This window comes from Cydia fagiglandana, chromosome 20 (assembly GCF_963556715.1).
Source record: "Cydia fagiglandana chromosome 20, ilCydFagi1.1, whole genome shotgun sequence".
Taxonomy (NCBI): domain Eukaryota; kingdom Metazoa; phylum Arthropoda; class Insecta; order Lepidoptera; family Tortricidae; genus Cydia; species Cydia fagiglandana.
This window is the reverse complement of record NC_085951.1, coordinates 7,929,574-7,948,722: the sequence shown is the minus strand read 5'-3', so window position 1 is coordinate 7,948,722 and position 19,149 is coordinate 7,929,574. Positions and strand designations below refer to the sequence as shown.

General features: G+C 40.0%; 2 protein-coding genes and 1 long non-coding RNA gene across 3 annotated transcripts in view; 2 read left to right on the top strand and 1 right to left on the bottom strand.

Annotated features, from left to right (window-relative positions):
* LOC134674532 (N-acetylglucosamine-6-sulfatase-like) overlaps positions 1-3,339 on the top strand; it is a 14,980-nt gene extending 11,641 nt beyond the window's left edge. Inside the window, exons 8-11 of the mRNA XM_063532633.1 lie at positions 345-545; positions 1,350-1,459; positions 2,044-2,160; positions 2,554-3,339. Coding sequence (XP_063388703.1) covers positions 345-545; positions 1,350-1,459; positions 2,044-2,160; positions 2,554-2,712 — 587 coding nt within the window. The 3' untranslated portion in view covers positions 2,713-3,339. The remainder of the gene's footprint in view (positions 1-344; positions 546-1,349; positions 1,460-2,043; positions 2,161-2,553) is intronic.
* Positions 1-19,149, top strand: part of LOC134674585 (uncharacterized) — a 254,701-nt gene that overhangs the window by 122,118 nt on the left and 113,434 nt on the right. Inside the window, exon 2 of the long non-coding RNA XR_010099633.1 lies at positions 5,121-5,155. This is a non-coding gene — a long non-coding RNA (uncharacterized LOC134674585). The remainder of the gene's footprint in view (positions 1-5,120; positions 5,156-19,149) is intronic.
* Positions 3,335-19,149, bottom strand: LOC134674513 (uncharacterized). The gene is made up of 13 exons (XM_063532607.1): positions 18,972-19,149; positions 18,816-18,887; positions 15,421-16,502; positions 14,518-14,723; positions 14,055-14,195; positions 13,249-13,360; positions 12,176-12,319; positions 11,152-11,297; positions 10,343-10,416; positions 9,918-10,010; positions 5,990-6,110; positions 5,333-5,448; positions 3,335-4,421 (listed from the first exon to the last, which is right to left on the bottom strand). The coding sequence occupies exons 1-13, from the start codon at positions 19,050-19,052 to the stop codon at positions 4,314-4,316; spliced, it is 2,496 nt and encodes an 831-aa protein (XP_063388677.1). The 5' UTR covers positions 19,053-19,149; the 3' UTR covers positions 3,335-4,313.

Here is a 19,149-nt window from a genome sequence, read left to right as displayed (position 1 = left end):
GCTCCTTAATTTGACATTAATGGACCTTATATGAACATATTATCTTGGTTGTGGCTCCTGTCAGAAACACGGAAGTTCTGCGTCGTGCCAATGTAAGCGGCATTGAAGCCTATACGGTAGACTTGACCATACCAATACTGAGACTGACTGAAACAGTATATAACACGTTCGTGCGTTTCTGTGAAAATACGATAGTGAAAAGGATTGTTCACTACCTACACCTCTACTAGCAGAAATATTTATATTTTCCTCCGGACCACATAACATACAAATCTATAAAGAAATACCTACTGCCAATTATAAATCCATTGGTTATCGTAAAATTAATTCTTTTTTTTTTGCAGGACAATTCTCCCAAGTATACGACAAACGCCAGCCCTACGAGTCGGATATCCGGGTGCCTCTTCTAATAAAAGGGCCCGCCATTAAGCCAAACGTGACCAGCCTCCAACCAGTGATGAACATTGACTTGGCGCCCACCATTTTGAAACTAGCCGGTTTGGAGGTTCCAGAGTCTATGGATGGAAGGGCCATCGATGTTTTAGGTACGTTGAAAGGAGTTGTATACAAATTTAAGCTATTATTATGTTTGTGTGTCACCAAAAGGCCCAGATATTAAGCCAAACGTGACCAGCCTTCAGCCAGTGATGAGCTTTGACTTGGCGCCCACCATTTTGAAACTAGCCGGTTTGGAAGTCCCTGAGTCTATGGATGGAAGGGCCATCGATGTTTTAGGTGCGTTGTATGAGGGTTGTATACAAATTTAGGTTCTTATTATGTTTGACGACTGTCATCAAAAGTGCCAGATGTTAAGCCAAACGTGACCAGCCTTCAGCCAGTGATGAGCTTTGACTTGGCGCCCACCATTTTGAAACTGGCCGGTTTGAATGATCCAGAGTCTATGGATGGAAGGGCCATCGATGTTTTAGCTGACGACGGCCGCTATATGACAGCACCGCTATCCTAGGAAACCAGAGCTTAATAATTATGATAATTGTTCCGTCGTGTAGTCGTGTCAGCGAACGGTCTCATAGTGAAGAGTCTCGACCAACACCTAGAGAGACTCGCTAGGTGGTTGGATCAAGGGTCAGATGCAGAAGGCGGTAATTTTGGACACGGCGCGTATAGTACGTCGTCGGTTCCTCACTCTGCGGCCCTGACCACCGGCAGCTTGGGCCCCGCCCCGCTGTCGGCGGCACCTTAGGTTATGTTTTTTATAATGTGTTTATATGTATATTTTATTGTTTTTAATGTTATTTTGTATTTTACTTTTATATCCATGTTATAAACAACCTAACATAAAGAAGAAAAATAAATAAATGATAATTTTATGATTCTAATAATTTCAGACGAAACCCCAGTTAAGGAAAGGACCATGTTGGTGGAATATTTCGGACAAGGCCAAGACTCGAGAGTGGACTCGCAGTGCCCGTGGAAATATGACGGCGAATATTTAGATGTAAGAATAAAAAACACGTTATTTTAACCAACTTTTGCCCACTACATTATAATTTGTAATCTCCAAAGTTTATAAATTTAAAAAAATCGCTCGTTATGGATAATCGAATATCACAACCATCACGCACGCACATTCTTCGTATAGCAGCGTTTTTAATAATAGCGTAAGCGCCTCGTTAGGCGGTCCATAAGGTACTTTTAGAGCGGGGGCACACTGGCGATTTGAGAGCGAGTTGAAAGCGAGGCGAGCGCGCAACGATCTCGCCGCGACACGCAACAAGTTCGCCACGAGAGCACAACGATCTCGCCGAGAGCGCGCAACTATATCTCTGCGAGCACGCAACGACTTCTCCCATTCCAGTATGACAGTAGCGCAGCGTAATCGTTGCGCGCTAGCCTCGCTTTCAACTCGCTCGCAAATCGCCAGTGTAGCCCCGCTCTTACCGCGGAACGTCACAAATAGTCTCCAAAGTAATTTTTCTTTATGACAGTGTCAGCCAATTCTTCTACAAATACCGAAATGTATCAATCACAGGAAAAATGTTTTTTGAGGGGATTTAATTTGTTTTATTACTATAATTTCAGGAATGCCTTCCACTATACGAGTGCAAATGCCAGGACTCTAGAAACAACACCTACGCGTGTTTAAGGCGCATCGGGAAGCAGGTCAACGATAAATATTGCGAGTTCAAAGACACAAAGGTATGAACCGTCGAACATTGGTGATTAATGGTATGGACCAATCGTAGACCTTATTGTAACGACATAAGTCATATCAATGGTCAGACTCTTCGACAGTAGTGTTGGTCAAGACTCAAACGCTTTGAGTTTTGTGGTTTTAGACTCGATCCAGTTTTTTATACTCTAGACAGTCGAAGCTTTAGTTATTATAGAGACGAGTCTAAAGTTTTCTAAAACGGAGTCTTTAGCCGAAGGCTAGAGTCCTTTTAAAAAATACTCACCGACTCGAAAATTAAGACTCGGAAGTTTTTAATCGCGCGTGCTTCTATTCGAACAATCATACGCATTGAAGTTAGCAAATTAGCAATTCTGCACTCTATAATAAAATCATTAAGGTTCAAATTACATTGGCAGGATTTCATCGAGATCTACGACTTGGACGCCGATCCGTATGAGTTTAGCAACCTGAAGAACGAAACTATGGGCGCCTTCCTAGCGTGGTATCATCACGTACTGAACGCTATGGTGTCATGCAAGGGTTCAGACTGTGACCCGACATTGGTAGATAAATGAAAATACGTAAAATCCGACCGAAGTTATAGGTATGGACACTAGAATTGTAGTCAGGCGTACAGTCTGCAGCGATTTTGATAGCCCTCGCAGTGCCAGTGTTATTTATACGTCATAATTTCATAGAAGTTTGACGTTTAAAATTATACTTGCACTGCGTGGGCTATCAAATCCGCTGCAGACTTTTCATGGTTTGACTCTATTATATGATGACGGAGTTTTTGAAATTAGCTGAAATTAGTCTTCTTTTCTTTATTCGTAACGATAGCAAGCTGAACCGCCAACTGAAATGGTTTTATTCTATTTTTTTAGCTTTGTCATTCATTTTAATACTGTTTTTGCGATTAGTGCCTACTATGTGTAGCTGTGTGTGTAATCAATCATAATCATTCACTCCAACTCTCGGTGATACCTATATTAATGAACTATGTAAAAACATTCCACTCAGATACCTTATCTTTTATATTATAATGTTTAGGTAAGTTAGATTTAGATGTTAGCAGTAATCTTTCAGTTTAAACATTTTATCAAATAAGTAGTTTTTGTTAAAGAGTTAACTAGTCTGAGGTCATAACTTAAATCTAACGTTTTTAATTTTGTTTTATGTCAAATAAACAACAATTAATAGATTTTAACAATTTTTATTACTAACCGAATATAACCCAGTCATAAAAAACATTAACAACTAAAATACGGTATCAAAAATCACAGTCTCATGGCAGCTTATAGAATACCTAATAATAATACTGTATCGAATTTCTAGTCGAACAGGAGTGCTTGCGCACTGCATCCGATCCGTTTTGGGTCTTTATCGATTCTGCTTATTTTATTATCTCGCGTCACAGAGAAAATAATGAGAATGAAATCCAGCTTCGTATTAGTCGAAATTGTTAGATTTTTTTCGAGTACCGAATCGGTTCACAAATGATTTTATATTCAACATGTATGTTCCGTCTAGGCTACTCCTATGAGATGTCGATACCTTGAATGACATACTTTCTTGCTTGCTTAACATCTGCTTGTCAAACTACAGATGTAGTGCATAATTATTTTCCATCGTATTTTCACGGAAACGTACGAACGTGTCTTGGTATTTCAGTTAGTCTCAGTACAAAAAGTACTGAGGTTGACTGATGTAGCATGACAAATACGAACGTTTCCGAGAAAATACGATGGAAAACAATTATGCACCACATTTGTACATTCAATACTCGTAGAAATACTTGCAAGATAGTTACATATTAGTAAGTTTATATTTCACGCCTCAACTAAATAGCATGGACGGAATATCCAGCTTGAATAAAAAGTTCAAGGAATATTTGTGGCTTTCCACACAGAAGGACCCTTAGGCTTCCAGTGCAATAAGGACCATTTGATCTGAAATTCCAACAGAAATTTTGATAAAATGATCCTTATTGCACAAGAAAAAAAAAACTTGAAAACTGGTGGAAAGCCACATTTTCTCAAAAACAATTATGGCCTGGATACCACTCCTTGGAGTCTACCCACGGAGTGTTGGTATAAAAAGCTTAAAGCAGATGTATAAGCGTCGGATCGGCCCGGAACCGGATCGGAGGCGGCGCGCGAACGCTCCAGCCGTGACATCAAGTGACAGCCGGGACCTGTGGTCTGTTCTCTATGCTGAAGTAATCCGTCACTTTGCTCTGGGTGTGCCCGTCGTCCTGGTATACCAGGGGACAGGGGAAGTACTTCTGGAAATTACAATCAGGTATTTTAGGTACGTTATTTGGATGCATTTCAAATTAACCCTTTAACCGCCAGAGTCTGATATATAAGACATTACATATCCAGCTCATTTCGCCACAGTCTGATAAATAAGACAAAGATCTGATTTGGTTTTTACAGCACATTTAGAACTCCCATAAAAATGCCAACCTTACTCTGCTGGGTACAATTACCGTCGGGTGGCGACACGAGCACGCTCGATCAAAAATTGCTGGCGGTTAAAAGGTTAATATGGGACATTATTTTTGTGTAAAATAATGTAATGTGTATTGCGTCTCAAATTTTGCTTAATGAGAGCGAGACGAATGACATTGGACAAATATCATTGCGTCATTGGACGAATACAACCCTAAAGAATTGCTAGATTTTCTCTCTTCTTCATCGCGTTTGTCCTGGCCTTTTGCCACAGCTCATGAGAGCCTTAGGGCCCGCTTGACAACTAATCCCAGGAATTGGTGTTGGCACTAGTTTTAACCTTTTGGGCGCCAATGACCGATATATCCGCATCGCAGGTTCAACGCCAAAGACCGATTAATCGGTCACAGTCACAGACCACAGAGCAACATAGACCTACATGAATATGCATAAAGTTCAATTTCAGTTTTGACACTTCGGTGACGTGGCGTCTGAGTGACAGCTTTTGTGTTTGACACGGTGTCGAAAAGGAAAGCGACTGCCATCTGACCTTTCAACCCAGGGGGTAAACGAGGTCTTGTTGGGATTAGTCCGGTTTCCTCACAGTGGTTTCCTTCATCGAAAAGCAACTAACTGGTAAATATCAAAGAATTCTAAATCATCAAAGTTCCGAAAAACTCATTGGTACGAGCCGGGGTTTGAACCCGCGACCTCCGGATCAAAAACTGTGTAAATCGCTCACCTGAACAGATTTGACTCCGCCCGAAATGTCGACGGTTGGCACTACCTGCTTCGGCTTCAGGAACTTCACGAAGCGGATCAGTTCCGAAAAGCTGGAATGCTCGCTATATGGAATGCCTGGAAAGTTAAATGGAAAGGGTTATTCCCACTAGTTACCACCAAGTTGTTACCGGTGGTAACTACTGCGAATTATTTTCCCAGTTTTTTCTTAAAACTATTTATTATGTGACGTTTTTAAGCAAAAGGTACCACTTTTTCGTTTGCCATACGCTTTGAGAGGTTATTGGTATGAAAATACAAGCAAATTTCGTCGTTATGGTAAGTAACAAAGTGTTAACTTGCTTGAGAATGTCACATAATAAATAGTCTAAGAAAAATGTATGCTCTAATAGATGACGCCATACCTTTGGCCTATACTCGTGTAGATGGCGACACCGTTTGATATTCAACAATTTTAACACATATCAGTGAAAGAATCAAGGTCAAATGGCGTTTTAAAATTTTAATCCTGTAGATGGCAGTAAATTTACTGTGACTACAAAATTGACTTTCTACTAGATTCTCTTTGCTTTTCAATTTGGTTGTCTATGGCTTCGTTGAATTCCATTCAAAAATGGATCGTTGGCTTTGCTTGAGAATGTCACATAATTAATATTACCGTGTATGGTGACCATGTCCTTCTCCACGGTGGTGTTCTTGCCGTTCTCCCAACCGCTCGGCTTGAAGGCCACCACCTCGGTGAAGGCTCCGTTCAAACTCTCCAAGTAGCTCTTCAGTTTCTATAACACCAAGATAAAAAAAAAATAAGTATAGTGCGTCAAGCAAATCTTGTCAGTAGCAATGTAAAGCAAACTAAAGTAGGGCAACACTCAAAGAGTAGTATTGCGCTAAGAAAAGCAGCAATGTACAATGTACATCGAACCAAAACTTTTTTTCCGCTGAGCGCGCCTTGTCACGTACGTCAATTCAAATTGTCACTCGCGGATTCTCTATTGAAAATGTTTGAAATTGTTATTAATACGTATGGACGGACAATTTAAAAGCGGTGTGTGATGTTGATAAAAATGATTAACTAATTTGAAGATCTCAAAATAAAATTGTAAGTGGACTATGCCGTTAAACAAGAATGTATGAATAAAATCATTGCTTCAGCAGGTAGATGTCATACTGGATTTTCATATTTTATTAGATTTCTCAGTTGGCACTGTAGGCATTGTAGGCACCTTAGCTTTAATTAAGCACAGTCTTATTAATATATTGGTATTTAATGGTGACACAGCAGAAATATCTCTTGAAATAGAATCGATTTAGAATGTAAACATTGTAAACCATTTGTAAACAAACAAGATGATGGCTGTCATTCGCGATCCACATTCCACAGATAAAACACAGATGACACGCGATTTTCGAATTATTCGAACACAGTGTTGCTAACCCGCGATTTTTCAAATTTGCCGCCGTTTGCTACTGACAAGATTTGCTTGACCCAGTATAACTTCAGGGTACTTCTTATAAAAATCGCCGGTGGCAACAACAATCTGTCAACGAGTTCGTAAAAATTTGCTTGTAAAGTTTAATTGGTCATGCAACATTGATTTTATTAGCATTTATTTTTAACGTGCAACTTAACCCTTTACCTGGCTAAGGGATATATATTTCCCACATAGAGCACTTCAAACATGCGTTCTATTTTCGATGAGTAAGACTGACATGCGATTGTCATTTTTGAACTGTCAGCCTGGTAAAGAGTAAAAACCGGGCAAGTGCGAGTCGGACTCGCGCACGAAGGGTTCCGGACCACAATGCAAAAAAAAAACAAAAGCAAAAAAAAAAACGGTCACCCATCCAAGTACTGACCCCTCCCGACGTTGCTTAACTGTGGTCAAAAATCACGTTTGTTGTATGGGAGCCCCATTTAAATCTTTATTTTATTCTGTTTTTAGTATTTGTTGTTATAGCGGCAACAGAAATACATCATCTGTGAAAATTTCAACTGTCTAGCTATCACCATACATCGTTATCGCGGGAGCAAATACGATTTGACAATACTGAAAGATTATAAAAAACAGTCAAAAACAGAAATGTCATTCGTATAGAGAAACGTTTATACCTACGACCTTAAAATGTATAATTATTTTATTGAATATCCATGCTATCTTACCTCCATACTTGACTTGATTGGTACTTAAAAAGATTACCTATTAGGTACGCAACCTTATCAGTCAATTTAGACATTTGTCAATCTTGACTGATCTTTATTTGTAACAACATAATCAAATAGAAGTTGCCTTTAAAATGCCTCGAAGGAAAATAACATGTGATGAATTTGTGGGGTTGTTTATACAGGATTATCCTGAGCTAGAGGCTCGCGATACAAATCTATTTTGCTCGAAGTGCAATATTAGTTTTTGTAAAACTAAATCTTCCGTGAAACGTCATTTTAACTCTGAAAGACACACTTCTCTCAAAAAAGATTTTAGGTTGGAACTGACAAAATTTCTAGTAAGCTGTAACATACCGTGGTCTCAAATAGAGAACCCTGTATTTAAAAATTTCATTGAAGATTGTGTATCTGGAAAATTTGAAAAAACTGTTCAGGTCCCTTCAGAATGTTTGCTGAGGCAGACTTGCGTGAATGAATTATACGACAAAGAGATGGATATAATTAGAGACGAATTAAAAGACGCGTATATATATGTAAGTGTTGATGAAACCACAGATGCTATAGGTCGTCAAATCGCTAACGTTATAGTAGGTGCTATGCTTGAAGATGATGTTGGAACTCCACACGTGCTGTCAAGCAAATGTTTAAATGAAACGAACAATATCAGTATAACTAATACTGTAAAAAATGCCCTGGATGATTTGTGGGGCCCTGGTCACAATAAGCATGACAAGGTGTTGTTGTTATTGACTGATGGTGTGGGGTATATGTTGAAAGCTGGCAGAAATTTGAAAACACTTTTTCCGAACATTGTCCATGTTACATGTTTAGCCCATGCTCTTAACAGAGTTGCCGATCAAGTTCGTGTTCTTTTTCCAGAAGTTAACCTATTAATTTCAAATGTAAAGAAAGTATTTCGCAAATCTCCGAAAAGAGTAAAAGCATTAAGAGAAATGTTTAATGGAATTCCTTTGCCTCCAAACCCAACAATTATTCGCTGGGGAACATGGATCGAGGCTACCACTTACTACAACAAGTATTTTGATGAAATAAAAAGCGTTATAGACACATTTCGTAATTCAGACGCACAGTGCATCGTCAAAGCAAAAAAATCTTTACTCAGTGCAAAAGTTCGAAAAGATGTAAATTTCATAGCAAAGTATCTGCAAGTAATACCAGATGCTATAAATAAACTGCAGTGCCAAAATCTATCTCTTAGTGAAAGTTTGACCATAGTACAAAATACATACAAACATATCCAAATTAATTTTGAATAAAGATGGAAGACAGATTTTAAAAAAGTTCAAAGTGGTTTTGCAGAAAAATGCCGGATATGAAGTTATGAAAAAAATGTGTGAACTGATATCGGAGAAGGAGATAGTACTAGATTCAACGATATATCGTTCTACATTTGATTACTTCCGTCGTTTTAAAAACGCACCCATTACAACATTAGCAGTCGAAAGATCATTTAGCCAATTAAAATGGATATTTACTGCACGACGCCGCAGATTAAGAGTAGAAAACATAGAGAAAATTTATGTCGTATATTACGAAAATCACTTAAGATCAACAAAAATTAAATAATGTTGTACAAAATAAATCATGAATATTTATTTGATATGTCGATTCCGGGTCATTATTTACTAACAGAGTGTAAAGCAAGATTTATGAACATTATGCAACAAAAACTTCGTGCTATGTATGATGAACTTCTTGGAGGCTTATAATGTGTAGGCAGAAAGGTCTGTTTTTACTAAACGGGCAGTCTGTTTTACCACTTCTTTAATAAATTTATATTTGCTCCCGCGATAACGATGTATGGCTATCACGGTTCGTGAGATACAGCCTGGTGACAGACGGACGGACGGACAGCGAAGTCTTAGTAATAGGGTCCCGTTTTACTCTTTGGGTACGGAACCCTAAAAAGGCTAAAGCCTTATTTAGACTGATCTATAACTTGCACGCGATTTTCGTTACATTGCGGTATTTGCTCGATCGACTGAATTAATTGTAATCTGTAGTTAGCAATGTATCTAATATTGCATTCTAGTTCTCGCGCCGTGTACCATTTACAAGCTTTAGGTTACAGACTAATGATAGTTAGTTATAAATGACTTACAAGTATGTATGTGAAAGTTAGCTGAAATAACCCATAAATTCTATAAGCTAATTAATACCAAAGGATCAATCTAAGCTACATAAAAATAGTAAAGTGCCCTTACAAATGAATTTTATGTCGGCTGTAATACACACTCATCGAGAGCCTCTCGCCGAGCTCGGCACCTCTCCGATCCAATCGTAGAAACTCGACATGAGACAAGGAAGAGTGAGACGAGAGGGGACCAGCATGTGCACACTCTTTCTCGGCCTGTCTCGGAGTCTCACGACGAGTATGTACAGCCCGCATTATAATATTTACCTCGTGACTAATATCTCTCATCGGGACCGCATGCAGTTGACACGAGTGCGGCGTCGAGGTGCAGAAACTGCGCCCCTCCACCGTTTGAAGTACCTACACAAAAACATCACAACTTTTAGTAGCACAAGGTGACAGTCAACCAGCTTGATAAATCGATAGATATAGTTGTTCGATTTGCAGCTGGCCCGAACGGCTAATCCTTTGTTTATTGTTAAGTAAAAACCGCACGTACCATTACCTGCAAAAAAAGGGTCGTATAAATTCTTATTGGCGCCTGAGCGCGCGCTCAGATAATGCTCAATGCTTAAAAAACCATAACATAAATCATGCCTCTCTTTTTCCATCTAAGGCGAATTTTACAATTAATTGGAACAGTTTTACTTACCTACTGAAGGAAATATCTTAGAACCTATTAGGCCACTAACCTTATCCTTTTCGGGGCAAGCCCACACGGAGCAGCCGACGCGACGCGCCATGCCGAGAAAAAACTTCTCTTTACCTGTGAACAGTTTCAATTACGTGAGTGACCACCACCAGTACCAGAAATCTAAGGCACGTAATTGGTCAGCTATAAGAGTACCAAAGAGAATTTGAAATGGAGCAATATTGTCAAAGTAAATTATGTATTCAGTACATTTACTGCCATCTTTCGACACAAATGATTAACACTTTTAGAATGCCGTTTGACTTTGATCCTTATTTTTCACTGATATCTGTTAAATTTGTTAAATGTCAAAAAATATCGCCTCTACTCGAGAGTAGGCCAAAGGTGTGGCGCCATCGCTCGAAAAGATGGCACCATACCTTTGGCCTATCCAAATATTCTGCGTATACTGGTAAATTTGTTAGTACCTGCATATATCATATTCCGAAGGCCCCAACCAAGGCATAACCCAGTCAAATAAAAGTACAAGCTTATTATTTCTTCTTGTCAATAAAGTTAATAAGACAATCGAATTTAAACTGTCGTGAGACTAACATTAACCCTTTACCAGGCTGACATTTCAAAAATGACAATCGAATGTCAGTCTTAATCATCGAAAATAGAACACATATTTGAAGTGCCGTATGTGGGAAATATATATCCCTTAGCCTGGCAAAGGGTAAAACTAATTTGCATGCGAAGCACTTTTAGTGCTTGAGAAAGGGGACCTAGGCCCTCCGAAACATGTCGCGCGAGTGACTTAAAAGTTTAAATCGTAAAATTGGTTTTATGTTAATAAGACAGCCATACCTATAGTATAAGTGCCGCAGACGATGAGGACGGAAGAGAACTTTTTGCCGGTTTTCTCCAGCGCCGTTTTCTTCGCCCGCAGCAAAGACAGCGCCATCTCTAGACTTTGCTCTTGAGTGGGGAAGTCGTAGCGGGGGTTGCAATAACTGGAAACATCAAGAGAGTAGACTTAGGTATATCGACCGGGATATGGACCGTGATTACCTTTTGTTTTGTTTTCGAGCTTCCATATATTTCAACGCAGTTACATGCATCTTGTTCACGGGTAACTTTGATCTTTTAAACCCTCGGAGTAATTAACAATGGAGCCGCCATTAACAGGCATTCCCCTCTGTCGAAAATAGGCGGCCAATGGTCAATCATATGTATGGACTGACGTTTATCTGACATGACGTACCTATACATTTGATGTGCCCCTCCCCCGCAAAAAACGGCAGACTATTTTGTACCGAAAATTTTAGACATGGCGTTTCCGTTGTTAATTACTCCGAGTTTAAACCCTATTTAGACGATGCCAGAACTCGCATTCGAGTTTCATTACATTGCGGTTTTTGATCCGTCGGTTGAATTGGACGTAACCAACAGTCCGAAATGTAACTAAAATCGGTAACTGAAGATAGCGCGTGGGTGTCAAAGTTGTGTAGACCTCTGTATACCCTCATTCGCGCGCGTCGGCTGCGTTGGCTTTCAACGTTACCACTGGTCTGGTCGCGTTAACACTTGTTAGAACTAACCGTGAATCATTCAAAACTATTATCAAGAGAGTAGTCAAGAGTGAGTTGGACACTAGAGAAATCGTATGCCGATTTTATGGCACGTAACTAAGTGAACTATGTTTCAAGCAAGGCATACTTGTGTCTGCTAGCTTATACAGTCAGTAGTGTCCGTATTCCGTAGTCCTATTTCGGGATTGGGCCTATAGTAAAAGTTGCTCAGTATTTTCCCAAAACTTCCCTGGCAACCGGAATGCACTTATTTTTTAGCCACCCTGTATGTGGTGGCCACCATTGGTAGGGTAACTCACGTAGTGTCGAGGTAGATGGTGTGAACGTCGCTGTTCCAGAAGACAGGGTAGGACTCCATGGCCGGTGATGCTCTGAAGTCCCCTGTGTGGAGGATGGTCATCCCGTTGGGCAAGCAGAAGAACAGCATGACCGCACCGGGACAACTGAAAAGATCAATTTGCTTTTGTAGCGAAAACAAAGGAATACGACGCATGCAAGTACCTAGAGGTCTTTTTCGTTTTCACGATGACCGATCCGATATCGAGCACAAGTGCCAATTAGAATTATACGACCCTTTTTTTGCACGTGCGGGTTTACTTAACAATCTCTTCTTAGTCGGATACTCTTGTCAGAGCAGTCGTGGTCAATTAGGTCGTTGTACGGCCCGGTGGGAGGTTTAACTTGGTCGGTCCATCGCATCCAATCTGGGTCTTGTGCCATCCACTCTGCCCTGAACTACAAGCCTCTCCATGGCGTCGTCTACTACTTAACAATAGACAAAGGATTTTTCTAGTAAAATCAAGTTATTCAGACGTAACGTTATAGTTAATCGTTTAATAAAATTCATCAATACACCGCACCGTCACGTGTATGAAAAGCTTTAACTCTTTACCAGGCTGACATTTCAAAAATGACAATCGAATGTCAGTCTTAGGGCCGGTTGCACCAAACTGTTCGTATCGTTAAAGAGTTCGCAAAATTTTTATGTATGGAATGTTTCACAGTAAAGCTGGGGCGAGCCGGCTGACGTTGATCAGTCTGTTAAATGTGGTTAGTGCAACTGACCCTTACTCATCGAAAATAGAACACATGTTTAAATGTTTAAAGTGCCGTATCTTCTTCTTCTTATCGTGTAAAGGTGATCCAATTTCCTAAATTATATTCGTCCAATGTTTTGCCACTTGTATTCCTCGGGGAGTTGCTTTAAGGAGATCATCGGTAGTGCAGATGACAGGGCATAGAGGGCACATTGCCAAAGTGCCGTATGTGGGAAATATATATCCCTTAGCTTGGTAAAGGGTTAATTTATGACTTTGCTAGGTCAGACATATAAAAAAATAGTGGCAATTGTGTTAGATGAGAAAATACTGACTGGTTCGCGTCGACAGCAGTAACCTCGACACCCTCGATCCTCATCGTCTCCTCCAGATTGAGGACGTGGATGCATTTCGGGTTCACTCCCAATCGGGACACGCATAAATCACCTGCAACAGAACAGTAAGATTATAACTGTGTCGTTTAACTTCAAACTAGGGTAAATCCATTCGACCCTCTCAGCAAATCTGGCCTTCTAAGCTGAAAAGCGGTATTTGCATTGAAAATACGTCTTTTTAACTTAGGAGGGCAAATATATATCCTAGTACCTTTTTATAATACCAACATCGTATAATCTGACAGATGGATTTACCCGAGTTTGAATATAAGCGACTCAGTGTGATCTATTAACCCCTCGCTTTTCACCGGTTTGATAGAGTACAGTGTCGACGCCTAGCCTTTATTTTATACTACATCGGTGGCAAATAAGCACATGGTCCGCCTGCTGGTAAGCAGTCACCTTAGCCTATGGACGCCTGCAACTCCAGAGGTATTACATGCGCGTTACCGACGTTTTAAAAACCTGTAGGTACACTCCTTTTTTTTTAAGAACCCCATACTGTAGACCCTCGGGAAAACCTCGGAAGGGAGCTCATTCCACAGCCGGAGCGTCCGCACAGTACGCGACCATTTAGGTTTTAGGGTGTGAGGATGAACACCCTGCCGACGGCATGCAGCGAGCTTATAGCTTAACCCCCTTATTCATAAACGTTTACTAAAGTTGACATGACGATAATAATCGTTTGTCCCTTTCCATCATACCAATACGTCGGAAAGGAAGGAAAGGAAACAATATTTAGTTACCTGTGATTTTGGAGCAATACAATAATTTACTGAAATTTTTCTTAAGCCCAGAGTAATGATCGGAGTGGAAATGCGTCAAGAAATAATGCTTCACGCTAGGTATGTCTCCGTATGAAAATGCGTCCACGGCGAAATGGGTGCCTGCAAAAACAAATTTTCGAAAATACTTTATCCTGCAACCTTTTACAAAAAAACGATTTCCCTTTAAAATCACCCGCGGGTATAGTCGCGGACGGTCTAGGGCGCAAAATGACTAGTGTACTAGTCATTTTGCGTCCTAGACCGTCCGCGAATAACCCCACCCGCGACATATAATTACATATTTAGGAAATGAATGATTCAGTTACTTGCCAGGATGTTTTGACTGTCGTCTCTGTGGCGAGTTGGACCGCGCGCTGTTCGGTTTGCCCCCGACCGCCTGTGGGGGTGAAGCAAAATAATTGTAAAAACTGTATTTACTTACCTGCCACGATCTTGTAATGCGGAATAGTCTTCACCGAGCCAAAGGTCCTGGTGGACTTCGTCTTGGCTGAAAGGGTTAACGGCTCCAAATGCTTGATGGGCGAGTTGGACCGCGCGCTGTTCGTTTTGCCCCGGGACCGACTGTCGGGGTGCGCCGAGACGGAGGCCACGCGGCATCGTGGGGATGGCTCGCCTTTCCACTCTGGTCTGAATTTTGAGACACTACTGTTACTATTAATTAAAATAATTTAATGAAATATGGAACGTAATCTATTTCAGAAATGCACCGTCGCGGTTAATAGTGCGAGTAGGGCAGTGTGTGGCCGAAGCGGGCAACATCGCGGCAGCGCGAGGAACCGGGGACCTACCGCGAATCACGTTCGACGTGTTGCCTCTCTGTCGCACTTGTAAATTCGTACGTAAGTGTGACAGGGAGCCAACACGTCGAACGTGGTTCGCAGTAGGCTCTCTGAGCGAGGATCATAGTGTCGCCATAGTATAAATCACAAACAGTTGCAAGTTTTGACCAATTTATCAGAATCTTTTTCTTTCCTATAAGCCAAGTCATTATACCAAGGCCTAATATTTTAAATTTTATCTGTAAATATGTATAGTGCTTCGTTTAACAATCGTTTCTGTCAATAGCGTGACGATTATACTATAGTTATTTTACCATTTTTGCCTCAATGACCTCCACTCATAAATCCAACAACCCATAATCCCATCAGCAGTGCACAGTTGCACACTATCAGCATAATTTGGCCATTATACACACGTTGTACATATATATAAACATACATAAACATACTTAACCAATTCACAATTCATCAGTTTATTTTGTCATCGATAGATATACACAGCAGGCAAGCTAAGAGAATGAATAGTAGGTACTATGAGAGATTACCTGAAAGGCCGGGCGCACTTGGATTCAGACACACCCGTGATCTTGCTCATTTCTACAGCATCATTCTCTACTATCCCAACATCGTGCGCGGTATCACTAGCTTCTTTAAAGTCTTTAGCGAAAAACGAAGTTATCGACTTTTGTTTCAAGTTACCACTTTTCCCATTCTTTCCAATACCAAAATTATTGTTGCTGCTACAAAATTTACTATTATTCAAATGACGTTTCACTAATTTACAATTTTGCGGCTGAACAATGACGTGCGACAGTTTCTCAATGGCATCTGTTTTCAAAATGAGAACTTTAGAGTTTTCTGTGTCAGTTGCCAGTTTCTTCTTTTTAATTTCTAGGTTCACAGCCACGGCAGACCTCTTTTGAGAAGTATTAGTTGTCTCGTTCATGTTTTCGTCGTACTCGCTTTCAGAGGAAAGAGGAATGCATTCCTCTATCTCACAATCTAAATTAACATTTTTATCCTTATGCGTAATAGAAACTTTCTTAATATTAGAGTTTTTGGTGGTAAGATCGACAAATTCACAGTCTTGTATACCAAACGAAATTGAGACATGAGATTCTTCGTTTAAATCGTGAAGTATTGTGTCTTCACATTTGTATAGCTGAGTGGCAGAAGAACCACTTTTCAAAGAATGATTACAGACTACATTTTGTATTTCTATGTTCTTGAATTGACTGGCGTCTGAAATGGGTTGTATGTCTTCGAAAACAGAGAAATCAAGACTGCATGGGTCCTGAGCTAGTAAAGTATTAGTAGCAGTACTTGTTAGAACTTCATTTCGTAGATTCCAATTTGCTTTCCTGTGTGTATGTGTTTCAAGATCTTCTACTGACGATAGATTCACAGTGCTGGCATTGGCTAAATCAATATTGTTGAAAAAGGAAAGCTGCTTAGTAGCAAGGTTCTTAAATATAGGATTTACATGGTTGCTATTCTCTTTTTCTTCTTCAAATCCGGATAAGTCTAAATCTACAAGAGTACTAATAGATTTTACACAAACTGATGTTTGGGTGTCACACTGTCTTCTGTTGTCTTGGCCGAACAACTTTTTCTTTGCAGGAACAGTCTGGTAAAAAATTTAATATGATTCACATGCAAATAGTTATTTTTTTATAACTAGGTAAGTACATATAGGTATTTATACCATGTTTGCTAACTAGCACAGTGTGGAATTTTACATCGAAATCAGACAGAGCAATATGGAGGCAGTTTATTAAACAATCTTGAGATAAGAATTAATTTCGGATGCCTTTGGAATCATATAAAAAAATTTACTACCAAATGGCTAATTCCCAGTTCTAAAAGTAATTTTAAGGATACTTTGGCTTTTAAAATTATCAGTCAGAAGAATCAAACATTTAATATTAGTTACACAAAATTAATATAGGCATAAAATATTAACACTTCTATGATTTTTTATAAGGTTCTTAAGAGAAACCAGCAGATATAATTTCTTGAAAGCTATAAGGATTCAACTAGTGGGGTTTTCTTATTGTCTTGTATTAAATATCCATTAAGCTTTATATGCTATTATTTGAGTGATGTTCGATTTTTATGTAAAATTCCATGCCATGCTCTAACACAACAACAGTGGCACAATAATCATCAGGTCAGCCAAAAATCAGTGTTCTCAAATTCTAGGAGTACTTGCCAGTCTTTGGCCCATCGGCGGAAAGTCGCCAGCCTGTCGGTATTCTACAGGCTGCACTTCGGGGAGTGTGCCCAAGAGCTACACGAGCTTATTCTACCGTCCCCATTCTACCATCGGACTTTTAGACGCACGGCCGGTTTCCATCCTTACATGGTAGATATTCCACCAATTCGCACAAAGCGCTTTGCTTCTACTTTCCTTATGCGCACTGTAAGGAATGGAATTCCTTACCGGCGTCTATATTTCCGTGTTCTTATAACCCGGCAACCTTCAAATCAAGAGTGAACAGGCACCTTCTGGGCGAGCTCGCTCCATCGTAGGCCACGTCTACGCCTCGGCTAGTCTGTGGCCATGAGTAAGCCCATTCATAATAAAAAAAATATATATATATCTTGGAATTTAAAATTTAGAACTACATTTCAAGGTTATTTGCAGGCCCTACATCAAGTGGTTTCATTGGGTTTAGAAGGGTTCCAAATCTATTAGCTAGGGTTGGACCACACTATGTTTTCATGCATATATGCCAAGTAAGCTTAAAGGTATACCCGGTGTGGCCTGCAATATGAGCAAAAAATTAAACTGTAGGCTGTACTCCTCATACTGACCAACATTTGTTCAGCGACTTTTAAAAATAACTTGTGGTTTGATTTTTAATACACGTTAAAGTTTATTCTAAGACGTAATGTATTGCGAATTTTGTTATGTTTAAGGCGTGACAAGCAACGTCAATCACAGTGATATGGCGTGGCAATGGCGTCCATTGAAGACAATATTTATTTTGTGTGAAAAATAGGGAGTCTAAATACTTCATAATTGTTGTTGATAAGTTGTTGATTTAAAGTATCACCGTTTGAGGAGTACAATCTATGTTTTAATTATTTGCTCGTGTTACAGGCCACACTCGGTATATTATATGCATTCTTAATGTTAAATTGGTTCAAAGTTAGGGTAAATCTTTACTTTATGGACCGTCGATTTTTGGGGTGGGGAGGGGGGGGAGGGCTACCCCATAGTCCAACCCCCATGGCGCGGAACCCCATGGTTATGGAGATATCCATGGTTAAAGTTTGTATGGAATTACTATGAAATAAGGGATTACAGCAAAATTTGAAGGGGGAGGGGGTGAGGGGTGAGGGGGGGCGGGTGAAGCTGTTGGATCTGGGTTAGCTCCGGCGCTGCGGAAGAGCAGCCCTTCCGCCCTCGCGTGACAAAGCACGCTCACTACACTCGGCTCTGCCCTCCCTTCGCGCCTCCGTTTTTGGAATTGCTCTCTAGGGGTAGGACAGACAAGACCACGTGGATAGTGGGGTGCTCTGATTCGGTTTTAAGTGACCTTGACATTTTGGGTACCTTGAGATTCTGGTGACCAAAGATTTTGGTGACCTTGAGATTCTGGTGACCAAAGATTTTGGTGACCTTGAGATATTAGAGACCATAAAGTTTCGTGACCTTGAGATTTTGGTGACCTTGAGAATGGTGGTGTGGTATAAAAAGTAATATAAATTAACACAAAACGGCACCTATCGACATCTGCTATGACATTTCTCCTTTATTTCATAGTAATTTCATACAAACTTTAACCATGGATATCTCTATAACCATGGGGTTCCGCGCCATGGGGGTTGGACTGGGGGGTAGCCCTTTGCACCCTCTACCCCCCCATACCCAACACACCCTCCAAATCGACGGTCCATAAAGTAAAGATTAGCAAATTAATAACGTACTTACCTGGTTAGTATCCCTTTTAGCCAAGCCAATGTTTCTTTTTAAGGACAATGAACAACGACTGACTGTTGAATTCTGAAATGAAAAATAGGAAAGTTCAAGTTACTATGTTTCGCGAAAACTTAACAAACTCATAGAGTTCATTACCAGTGTAGTTACCTGAGTCAGCGAGAGATTTTCTTTATTTATAGTCCTGGGGTTTAAAAGCGATGGCACGAAATTATTGATATCATTATTCATTATCTAAGAAGCACTCATTCTACCCGATGGAAAGTCAGTAAAGGAATAAATTACACAGCAAAATCAAAATAAAGAGAATAGTTATCATGAAGTTTAA